Below are 11,315 nucleotides of genomic sequence, written 5' to 3'. Positions count from 1 at the left end.
TGTTTGCGTTTGCATATTTGTTTGTTTCATATGTAAGTTTTAGTTGAAGTTTTAGGCACGTATATAGGAATCACTCTATTTGTCCGTGCTGTTTGTGTTACATCAACACTTGAGATTTTGGAAGTTCAATGCTCAAGTCCATCTGGCATGGTGGCGAACATATAGGTGTTTTCATTTTGATGACGTACATACACAGATTCTCATTCATTTTTCTTTATTCCGTCTATTTCGTGCCCTGTAGCCTGCTCACAGACATATACGCGCAAAATCTTCCGCCGCACCCTCGCGCCACTGACACGGTCAAGCGCAAGCTTGAAGAATGGGAGTCAGTCGGTAGGGAGCACATGCTGGGCAAGAAGGCGAAGTATGGCATTCTACCACCGTCAATTGGCGGGGAGAACGCCAACTACATCACACGCATGATGGAGAAAATGCCTGATGAATTAGCCAGTGATGATAGGGTTGTCGACCCCCAATTAAAGAGGCTCTTTGACAACCTGCAGGGGGGTATACCGCACATAGATCTGAGTATGCAGATGCTGCCTAACTCGCCGTCCCTATTCCCGGATACGTCCATCAATAATCAGCGCCCGACCAACGCCAGTCAACTTGGCCGTATGTATTTTTAAATCACTTTAACTTGGTCTTATCATCCTCTAAGCGTGTGCTTGTTCCCTCGCTCTCTTTTTTTTGTACCAGTCTCCGTCAGGTAATTTGAGCCTGTACTGTATTAGCATTTCAACGTTTTGCAGTTTCATCGCAACGTGAGAATTTTCTCGCAGTAAGCACTGTTTAGTTTGAGTGCATCCCATATTAACTTCACGAGGAGTATCTTGGGATTTAAAAGTACTGAAATTCTTGAAACCGTCCGCATAATTTTCGTCGCCAGAGATCATCCTTCAAGAACCTTACACAAGTAATTCGATGGGCCTCGTAGCATCCGACGGCAAGCGTAGCGTGACCGGATCAAAATCTTCCAACTTCAGTCAAAACGGTAACTGCTCAGCTGTCCCTCCTTCTGCTCATGTATGAAATACCGTGTACCTACATGTTGTGAATTTATAAGTTCGGGTGTGCTTCCTAAAATATATATTCCTCACCCGGGCGATATGCTCGAGTGCATTTGCGGGTGACGAGATGCGGCAATTCATAATGTTATGAGCAAATTTGAACAATTATGATCGACGGGACTGTTTGCAAGCTCACTCAATTTCCACTACATTGTGCATAGGATTATATGCTTTAACCATCGCAGTGTCCTTTCTTTTCTGCTGATGGTAATATTTATTAATACTGAATGTCTACGCTTTTCATATATGATTCTAATTGTGATCGTGACCTGGAAATCAATGTATCTAGGGCTCCTGATTACAGACATTTTATGTTTTGAATTAGACACCGACAAGTACTTTAAATGAGCCGCTCAGTATTGACCTACCCTGTAACCCTACAGGCGATTCATTGCCGGCCGGCTACGAGTACGGATCTCCAGTCTACCATTCACCCTTCAATAGCAGCCAAGATCAGGGTCTGAATCATCAGACTTCAAACCAAAACCAAATTCAGTCAAACTTCGTCCACCCAGCAACTAAGAGCCGTGTATCTATCGACGACAACCATCCCCTCACTCACTCGAGAACTTCGCTCGTGGACCCAAACAGTATGCAGTCGCATTTTGGGGCCCGATACTCTACAAGGACGAATGGCGCTGGTACTCTGGGATATGCTGACTTGCAAGGTGTGTGAGGGCCCGCCAGATGTTGTCGTTGCAGTTTCGTGTCGTGCAAAGCTAGTTTTTATAGTATTCTGTATTGTACCTTGATTAAAGTGGTGTGGTTTTGTCTTCTTGTAAATTTGGTGTTCAGATTCGATATGTAATAAGAGCGTTTAATTTTTTGTGGACTCTCACTTCGCAGGAAAATTCAGGCAGAGCTGATGAGTGAAAAAAATGTATGTGCAGAGGCCAGCATTTGTGTTCATTTTTGATGTCTTTTTCACCGACGACTGTTAGCTACTAGCACCGTGCAACTGATATACGTAGATGAATACGCGTAGCTTCGTTAGCATCCTTTTAGGCGGGTACGATACCTACCAGCAGGCATGTGAAGATTGCAGACTTTCAGGACGAGTGGCGGGTGCTCATCTTATAAGCTTGACTGTAAATGTAAGCCCTTCTGTACTGCAACAAACTACCCGGCTGTGCGTACATATAAAATCTAGTTTGACTGATACTCCGAACAACACCCCAACTACTCATCACGACAGCGTTGAACCAGCAGGCATCCCCTAGCCTATCTGTAGGTGCCGGTAGCTACATGGGTGTGCCGAGGAGTGATTCGATACCACAGCAACTGCAGCATCCTCAGTCAAGGGGCCAAGGCAGCCAAGCCTCGCTTGAACTTGGCGGATTCTCTAGAGACTCTTCGGTGCCTGACTTAAAGAATTCCGTATCGCCTGTCGCAAAGGGGTATGTCACCGACATCGACGTTTGTCGTTTGTGAAAAGCGAATTCGAATTTTTCAAGACATGCTTCAAGTTTGTTGGCTATAATTGGCATGTTCCACACTGTTTGCGGTGCTGTATATGTCTAGCTGTGCGTGCTCGCTGTCATGGCGTTATTTAGTCTCAAGTCTCGGCCGATCTCACATTTTGGTATACCACATCCGCCACTCTCATCCAGTGTAGAAAAATTTAGTTATACTTTTCCTGTCACTCTCGTAGTTCGGGAGTAGCCCACACTACTTCTGACGTGAAACCGACTGTCACGGGGCGAAAGTCATCCAAGAGCCTGGACGGTAAAACGTAAGTTATATTTTCTGTACAAATGAGCGAGTCAAAGCAATTTGTAGTGTTCGTATGTTGCCTTGTATGACCGTATTATCATATATGATTCAAAACGAAAATGTGTTTATAGTACAAAAAAATGTGCTAGAGCGTTGACGTGGTATTCTCGGACTACTTCGCAGACAAACCGCACAATGCGTTGCGTTATTGTATGAATTGGGTGTACCCTACTTACTATTGTGCCGTCAAACGAAACTTCGCTCTGTGTGTGGTCCGGCAGCGTTTTATATGATACTTTGTTCTACGCTCACGGCAAATAACCATCGACTGCTTTTGCAAGCGACAAAATCTCCAATTCCGTGATTTAACTCTTTGTTTTCCTTCATTTTGTAGAAGCGCCAGACAATCGGCACAAGGGGACGGGGACGGGGACGGGTCGGTCAAGGAGGAACAGTACCGAACTGAATCGCACAAAGCTTCGGAGCAACGCAGTCGCACACGTCTCAAGGATAGCATCAATGAGCTGGCCACAACTGTGCCTACACTCGTGAATGTCAAGAACCCTTCCAAAGCGCATATCATCAAGAAGGCCACCGAGTTTGTGCACGATACCCAGAAGACTAATGTCGAACTGCGGTTAGAGCATGAAAAGCTGAAGAGCGAGCTGGCTGCGCTGCATTTGTATGTGCTTGTGCCAGCTACCTTTGTGTATATAAGCTCGTGTGTGTATCTAGACTACGTTATGGGTATACAAACTAAATACGAAGAGTTTGCTATTTTGGTTTGCAGGCCAGTATATTCCAATGGCTGCTGTGATATCGATTTTTTCATCATAAAAATCACATTGTTCCTTCTCCCTTGTAGGAAACATATGAAATCGATGAATACCATGAATATGGGGAACATCATCACTGTTGAGATTCTGTCGAAGGACTTCACGTACATATTCGTAGATCACATGTGGGAGGTGTTTCTCGGTTACTCTAGGAGCGAAGTGCTCGGAAAGACGTTCAAGGATATCTCATCGTGTAGGAATTGTGGTATGTGCGTTATTTGAGTCTTTTATCATACCCATTCGTTGTTATGAGGCTTGCCGATACAGCGAGCGTTTCAATGGAGATGTAATGCACGGCACAAAGTTGGCTCTACTGGCACCTGGTCGTTTTTGCCAGAATGCAAATCCTTTGATATTCATTTTCTGATGCGATTGCTGACTACAGAGTTGATGCTGAAGAGGTCGATGGAGATACACGAGACCATGAGAAAAAAACAAGTGTGGCGTGGTCTCATCCTGTCGAAGCGAAAAGATGGTACGTGCAATTTGGTTGTTAAGTAGCAGTTGTTTGTGCACATCTGGATATTTATAGGGGGGAAGGGGCCGCTTGTTGGGTAAATACATGTGAATGGCTTTTATTGCGACCTTTACTGTTTGTCAGCTGCAAGCGTTTTGAACTCACTTTCGTTTGTCGGGCGATCAAATCTGAACTAGAGCGCTCTACTGGAAGTTGAATGCTAAGTGTACATGATATCACCTTTTATTGACTTGACTGCATTCGATGCATGCCGCCGTTGCACAAGGGTGTTCAAAATATTCGCTATTTCACTCACTGGCACGTGTACTTTGAACGCATCTTTCGCGCGCGCTTCAGGTCAGGCATTCTGTTGCGACACCACGATAACTCCGGTACTGGATGACAGTGGCGATATTTTACAGTTCGTCGTCAACAGAAAGAAGTTTCACATACTTAATGGAGTGGTATGTATGCTGTTGGCATTGATTGTAATATAGGCATATATGTGTCTTGTTAAATTATCTTCTGCGTACGCCGGCTTTTTGACCAGGATATGCCATAAAAAAATATCTAAAGGAGTATGGTATAAGGGAGTGTAGCTGATTCTCGTTCCCTTTGCCTTTTCGATGAATCTATACCGTGTTGAACATCTCACTCTATGTATGACTGTGCATACGCCGTGAAAGGACTTTTTACATTCCAAATCACGCTCTCATTTCTACGCTTGTTCTGTATTTGACGCAGCTTCGAGCTGGGATGTTAGCGATGCTTGTTACTACGGTCTTATGAATAGTATAGTGGATCAGCTGTAAAGTATATAGGTTTATCCTAAGAGGTTACTCAAAAGATTATTTACCTTCCGCGACAAATCATTCACAGGATTGCCAGAATATATGCAGAGGTATCATGCCTGAGCCGAAACTCACAGACGAGGATGAGGACAATCCATCGACAGCGAAATTGATGATCGAAGAAGCCATTTTCGCTACAGAAAAGGCATAAGAGCTGGGGCATGTAAAAAATTACGCTGGAAAACTTTGGTGTAGCATACTGGAAGATCCGTCGCCTTCAATTAATCGAATGTTTTGTGGAATACCACGACATAATAAAGTTATCCCAACTCGCGCTGTCTGATTATAAATTTTTCCACTAGTCGACAGGGAGAAAATTAAGTAAATTTCTTTATCTCTACTAGCTGTTTTCTGTTTAATTCCAAAATTAAGTACATAGTAGCTATTGATGTACTTTAGCGAAATTCTAATTTTTAGACTTTTTTTTTGAAATTTATCGGGAACATCGAAGACTTCGAACCTAATGAATAGTCAGTCTATAATAACGCATTTCCGAATACCCTTCCACAACTGACTACGCGACAAATATCGAGCAGTTGTGATTTGCCAAACTAGTAGCGCATGAAATTTTATGAGCAGCGAAAGTCTACCTGAGAGTGAGAGTAGCCAAAATTCGTGCCACTATATGTCGATACAAAGTGTATACCACAACGGATTCAATCTTCTTGCACTATCGTCTGACAATCTGGATTTATTTGCACCGATATGAAAAGGACGCTCCTTTCGCTTTTATGGTGGTGACGTTGCTGCCAGCACCTCGCTGGTTATATAATAGAAGCCGCTCGGGTGATCTAGCAAGGATATTGCTTTATCTAGACTAAGCAGCGACTTCGTTCCGTTGAACCAACAACCGATTATTTTTTGACTTCGGCATGTATTTGCTGGGCAATTGGGTCTGAGGTAAACCCAATATGATTTGTATGTACTCGGGAATGCATGAGTGTTTCAAATTGCAACCCTTGACCCGCGACGGAGCGAAGAACCGAGGCCACCTGTTAAATCATACTACACTGAACATACTACATAAGCTAGATCAATGATATCGAAGATTTCGGGTGACTGCTATAGGGTCATACATTGACTATCGGTTTGCTAATGAATATGAAGATTACTATGCTGATGTGTATCCCGTATTCATCTAAGAGTTTGCCAACAACAATCATGGTAATCTCGCATGTGAGGATACAGTAACATCAGTCACCACTTACAACGCATGGCACTGGAAAACTATATCACTTAATCCATAACCTTATCCTGGAACTTTAGCCGCAATACTCAGGCTTTCTTGGTGTCGGTATTTCATCAAGAAGTTCGAGATACATGCGAAACATGCGAAAATGCAAGCATGGGGGGTCAGTTTGACAAGCACACCTCGTGCAGATACAAGGTACAGGGTTGGAATATCAAGTTGCAGCGGTTGCCACCAGTGTTCGAGCAGTTCCTTTTGCGTTGCTACTCGGCATGCGATCGGGGACGCTGAGCTCTACAAGAAGTATATTCTCTTGTCTCTTATTCAATTGGCCCTGTAAAGTGAAATAACGGTTTTTACAACGGATACAGTGGGTTTAATGTACTACGAATGTCTTTGTCTGTTATGTTTTGCGCATCATTCCGCTACCCCCGTGAAGTAGCATTCGTTTGCAAACGAAGACACAAATCTCGCGGATAAAACTACTTCCAATACAAATTCTGCGTCTGCCGACACTCAAATCTGAATCGCCCTATCGTTGTCCTCGCAGTGTATCTCAAAGTGGACACCTCCAAAGTAGTTCCTAAGCACGCTTGTTCAACACAGCAGTTGAATTAAACATCAGAATTGGCAATACACTTACCAACAACATAGGCTCTTTCAGGGATATACACGCACTGCACCCCGTGTAGATGGCATTGGTTTCCTCCCGGCCCGAACGATTACAGACGATAAACACAGTGTCGGTGTAGAGCACCGGCTTTAACCGATGTACCCAATAGTTCGGAACGCCCCGCGAATCATCGGACTCGGGCTGAAAGGCCCAAAGAAAAGTGGGGATGTGATACATATCAGAAATAGAGACACTTGGGGGTGGCTCTGCTTATAAGCGTACTGAAATGCAACGTATACTGCGACGCTGTGCGGCAGATATACACAGTGACCGGCTAAGATGTGTGTGCAGTGTGAGAGTGAATGCCACGTCATAGGAGCAATGAGATTCCCGGTCTATCAACGTGCTGTACCGATACTTATAGATGCGCGCCAAGCAAGCGAATTCGACTCTGCCTTATTACGTGTATACTACATAAGTACACCACACGAAAAACTTTATTGCGATCAAATATAGCCTTCTAGAGAAGACTACGACTGACCTTAAATCCCAACATACACAATCAATAATGGTCAGCTTTATGACGCGAATCAATTACAATTGGATTTGCAAAATACGTTAACTGTTTGTAGTTTGCCAATAAATCGGTCTTTGCTACCGTGCAAGACGTAAAACTCTGGCACCAACTATCTAGTACGACATATACGCATGACAGCAGCTCGAGACCAGCCATCCTCGAATACAAGCCCACAACAGAGAGCAGAGATACGATAGCAGGTTATTATAGGTGTGTGTGCGTGTAATATTCTACGTCGGCCCAAGACATATACATACGGATATACCCCCCAAATCAATTACCTCGCTATCTAGCCAATTGGCGATTAAGACAATCAGATTGACTTGTTTGGTCCGCATGTAGTTCGCCAGTTCGTAGTCTTCGAACGGTGCTGTGAACCGATACGGATTGATATCCATGCAAATCGCCAGACCCACCCGTCCAAATTCCTAAAGAATCCACAGATGGGATCGTTGATTAGTAGTTGGCAGGATTGTCGAGAAGTAGGTCTCACAACACCAGACCTTACGTCTACAGATTCGCCTTGAGATTGCAACTCACCACTGTGTCAATATATTGGAATCCAACCCCTTCTGTAGCCCATTTCTCGTCGGTCTCGTAGAGATGCGTCTTGTCATATGTTTCTATCAGCACTCCCGCGGTATTTATCACACACATACTGTTATAGTACGTTGAATCACCATCTGCGATCAGAAACGGATTCGGAATAGATTTGATGACGATACGTGTACTCAACTATATTATAATTCTGAATAAACCAATCTCGCTACATTGTTTAGAAGGGAATATACGCGAAGCGACATTACCTGCAGATACTTCAACCCTGGGATACCCGACTATGACATATGCATTCAAACGCACAGCCTGCTGTTTAGCCCATTGTACAGTACGTCCGCTGTTCTTGTCCTCGGCTAACGCGTGCACCTGCGAAGCCTCAGTGAAAGAATACCCTGTCCACGGTGGTAGATTTCATATGCAACTGGGAGCGTGATTAAGAAGTACGTATACTCGCATATATTTATAATTATATATCACATAACGTCTTTGGCAATACGCATATGAATATGCTCATATAATGTGTATCTGTGAAGGTGATTCATGGTGTCTGGCACGTCTATGAGAACTAATTCGGTATTAATCTAAACCGGCAACTCAGCCTAATGAAGCTACCGCAGTGCGTTTCACTACAGTATTCATGGAGTCGCTGTTTTGGTCAATTCCGAGCATTTATTCGCAATGTAGGCTAAGAGTCTGTACTTTTAAGCTTACATACCGGTGAAAGCCATTTCTGGTAAGAGAAGCATATCCACATCTTCCGGATGTAAACTGCAACAGAATTTTTGTGTAAAATCAGATAATCCAGCCATGGGCAAAAGATTTTTGGCATACGTCTGAAAGGGTCAAGGTAAGTAGGTAACCTTGATCCCTTTAGACCTGTCTTTCTGTATGATAACGTCTTACATTGGCAAAGCTCCATTGGCGTAGAAAGTTTGCAGCGTTGTCGCCTGTGGTATACACATGCGATAAGTGCAGTCCCGTGCACACCATCGTTTGCCTTGTTTCCATGGAAACCATTCTAAGCCTATTTTCGGGTGTTTCCGGATAGTTTCCAATGTTGTGATTGCAAGGAAAACTCGCGTTCATGTGCTCAAGATCCTACCACAAACCTTTCGACCTATACTGTGTAATTTTGACTGGATCAATGTTATCGTCCAGCCTATTTGAAACAAAGACAGGTGGTATTGTACAAATAGGCCACAAGCTACTTTTATGTGCATACGCAGCCAAGTATGTCTGCCAATATTAAAAGCATGGCGGTATGTTGACATCAGTTGTACATCCTATGATACTTCATATCTTTACTAATACTGATATACATGCGTACAACAATTTACAGCTTATGAGATGCGCTTATCTAGATATAAATGATTCATTCCCCTACTTCTGTATTGAAATCTCAACACCCGATCTCAAACAGTATGGTTCGAACCACTACTTGTACAGATACCCAGACGCACAATCAAGTACCTCCTATGCGATACGTATATCTAAATGTAAATATATATACCAACTGACTACAAATACATGAACCAACGAATACAAATACACAGATACTTTCCTATCCTATTCTCAGCGCGCGATTTTAGAAGCTATATGCACAATGATACACACGTACAATCAATTGCACTTTATACGAAGCGCCTATCTAAGTACAAATACATAAACCAGCTATATACAAATACATTGGCAAACTAAATACAAATACACACCCAGTCTTCTGTATCAAGTTCTTAGCGGGTGCCTTTAATCTCAGCTGTACGCCATATGGTAGCTCATACGATACACATATGCACAGCCACTCATAACTTATTATTAATACCTATCGGAACACAAATACAATACCGAATACACTGAACTACAAAAACTGTGTCCTTACTTTTGCATCAGTGTCTCGGCTCGCGACACATTCCGCTCATACGCACCCAGAGCGGCCGAGAATTGGCAGCACGCTATCCTGACGCGTCGTTTAGGTAAGGTGGTCATCGGTGCTACGCTCCCTATTGAAAAATTGCAATCAGTACCACTTAACACTTCATTACATGTGCAACGGTTGTTATGTGCTAAGAACTTGAGGAAGTATGTATTTTTTAGTGACTCTAGGGGATATCAGATATGTCAACAATACATTACTTTTTTTTAATAAAAAAAATGTCAGCTCAAAGCCACCTAAAAAGAACAGTCAACTGAACTAACTCAAAATCAAAACGTTAAAAATATGTTTATATTTCTGCAACTCAAAACAAATCTGTTTACGTTCAACTTTTTTTCCAGCTGACATTGTGTTGCCAGGAGGCAATATAATGTCTACGCTTAACTTCTATTTATGAGACCTATATAGACTACAAACCATCGCCTCCTATATAAAAACAATTAGGAGGCTATGTACAAACATATATAAAAGTACATAGAGCCTCTAAAACATACATATTCGGGGTGTTGTTTAAAAAAAATTATACTATGACCAATTGTATAAAATAAAAAGTAAAAACAAACTTTTTAGAGAGAAGACTGCAGAGTGCAGACTGCAGCGAGTGTGTATATATATATTTTTTAACACCAAATCTCAAATCTCAAATCGACAGCCAAATACGAAAGCTAGAATCCGAGGTATCTAATGCCGGTCTCATAAGCTCATCTTATCACTCGTATGTACATATTTTATCTTTTTAAAAAATGCATTGACCATTCCAGACTTCTTGTCGACTGCCGACTTGCCGAGAACTATTTAAGAGAGAGGGGAACACCGGCTTCGCACTTCCTCTATGAAGTCTTCTAGAAAGCTTGCTGTAGTATTCAACTATTCATTCAAATGTACCACGCTCTGCTGACTGTATTAGTAAATAACTTGACAACCTGACAGTATAACAGCAGGCGCTATACAGCATAACTTACCGTATTTTAGCACATCTTGGACACCTCATTATGGACGGTCTATACCATGCAGCACTCTTGTTGCCAGCACTCACAGTCATCATATTGGCTGTCTGCTTGTACCAGTATAAACGCTTGAAACAACGATGCAAAGCCAAACGACAGGAGAGACAACGACGAAATCCGGGCCTCGTTATGGTCGGGTTGTTCCATCCGTATTGCAATGCAGGGGGTGGGGGTGAGCGTGTACTGTGGTGTGCTGTACGTGCGATACAGCGACAGTATACGCACGCTTCGATTGTGGTATATACGGGGGATACTGACTCGAACGGTGTAGATATACTACGTAAGGTATGTCTGTTTCTATTATAGTATTTTAGTGCACATTGAAGCGAACCGCCCGACTCCGTGATTATATAATTAAATGCACTAAACCGTGTTCAAATTCGATCTTGCTTCTAAGTGCGATCTTCCCTTCAATATATATATATATATATGTATGTATGTATATATATATATATACATATATATATATATATATATATATATATATATATGTGTGTGTGTAGTATGTAGT

At 42.6% G+C, this 11,315-nt stretch overlaps 3 protein-coding genes across 4 annotated transcripts in view; 2 read left to right on the top strand and 1 right to left on the bottom strand.

Moving 5' to 3' along the window:
* Positions 1 to 239: 239 nt before the first annotated feature.
* On the top strand, positions 240 to 5,205 carry SARC_00488. 2 transcript variants are annotated; one of them, XM_014305823.1, is made up of 10 exons: positions 240 to 615; positions 890 to 994; positions 1,454 to 1,738; positions 2,266 to 2,467; positions 2,722 to 2,802; positions 3,181 to 3,465; positions 3,649 to 3,824; positions 4,005 to 4,094; positions 4,434 to 4,540; positions 4,956 to 5,205. In XM_014305823.1, exons 1-10 carry the CDS (start codon positions 345 to 347, stop codon positions 5,076 to 5,078), a joined length of 1,725 nt encoding a protein of 574 aa, XP_014161298.1. In that variant the 5' UTR covers positions 240 to 344; the 3' UTR covers positions 5,079 to 5,205. The 2 variants fall into 2 exon arrangements, with proteins under 2 accessions (XP_014161298.1, XP_014161299.1); XM_014305824.1 differs by having other exon boundaries at positions 3,178 to 3,465.
* Positions 5,206 to 5,603: 398 nt separating this feature from the next.
* On the bottom strand, positions 5,604 to 9,913 carry SARC_00487 (hypothetical protein). The gene is made up of 7 exons (XM_014305822.1): positions 9,744 to 9,913; positions 8,580 to 8,632; positions 8,113 to 8,256; positions 7,847 to 7,989; positions 7,588 to 7,734; positions 6,760 to 6,930; positions 5,604 to 6,450 (listed from the first exon to the last, which is right to left on the bottom strand). Exons 1-7 carry the CDS (start codon positions 9,848 to 9,850, stop codon positions 6,331 to 6,333), a joined length of 885 nt encoding a protein of 294 aa, XP_014161297.1. The 5' UTR covers positions 9,851 to 9,913; the 3' UTR covers positions 5,604 to 6,330.
* A 584-nt stretch (positions 9,914 to 10,497) lies between these two features.
* SARC_00486 (hypothetical protein) overlaps positions 10,498 to 11,315 on the top strand; it is a 4,772-nt gene continuing 3,954 nt past the window's right edge. Inside the window, exon 1 of the mRNA XM_014305821.1 lies at positions 10,498 to 11,089. Coding sequence (XP_014161296.1) covers positions 10,790 to 11,089 — 300 coding nt within the window. The 5' untranslated portion in view covers positions 10,498 to 10,789. The remainder of the gene's footprint in view (positions 11,090 to 11,315) is intronic.

Source organism: Sphaeroforma arctica (genome assembly GCF_001186125.1).
Source record: "Sphaeroforma arctica JP610 unplaced genomic scaffold supercont1.15, whole genome shotgun sequence".
In the NCBI taxonomy this organism is placed as follows: domain Eukaryota; class Ichthyosporea; order Ichthyophonida; genus Sphaeroforma; species Sphaeroforma arctica.
Note: the sequence above shows the minus strand (reverse complement) of the source record. Positions and strands in the feature narration are given on the sequence as shown.

What these genes read in the sequence shown, in the direction of transcription:
- SARC_00488 (XM_014305824.1), top strand. Translation starts at nt 345, where the DNA reads ATGCTGGGCAAGAAGGCGAAGTATGGCATTCTACCACCGTCAATTGGC. An exon ending in TTCCAACTTCAGTCAAAACG is followed by an intron (nt 995 to 1,453) that starts GTAACTGCTCAG and finishes GTAACCCTACAG; the next exon opens with GCGATTCATTGCCGGCCGGC. An exon ending in CTCATCGTGTAGGAATTGTG is followed by an intron (nt 3,825 to 4,004) that starts GTATGTGCGTTA and finishes TGCTGACTACAG; the next exon opens with AGTTGATGCTGAAGAGGTCG.
- SARC_00487 (XM_014305822.1), bottom strand. Translation starts at nt 9,850, where the DNA reads ATGACCACCTTACCTAAACGACGCGTCAGGATAGCGTGCTGCCAATTC. An exon ending in ACCAGAAATGGCTTTCACCG is followed by an intron (nt 8,257 to 8,579) that starts GTATGTAAGCTT and finishes CACCGTGGACAG; the next exon opens with GGTATTCTTTCACTGAGGCT. An exon ending in TGAAAGAGCCTATGTTGTTG is followed by an intron (nt 6,451 to 6,759) that starts GTAAGTGTATTG and finishes TTCACTTTACAG; the next exon opens with GGCCAATTGAATAAGAGACA.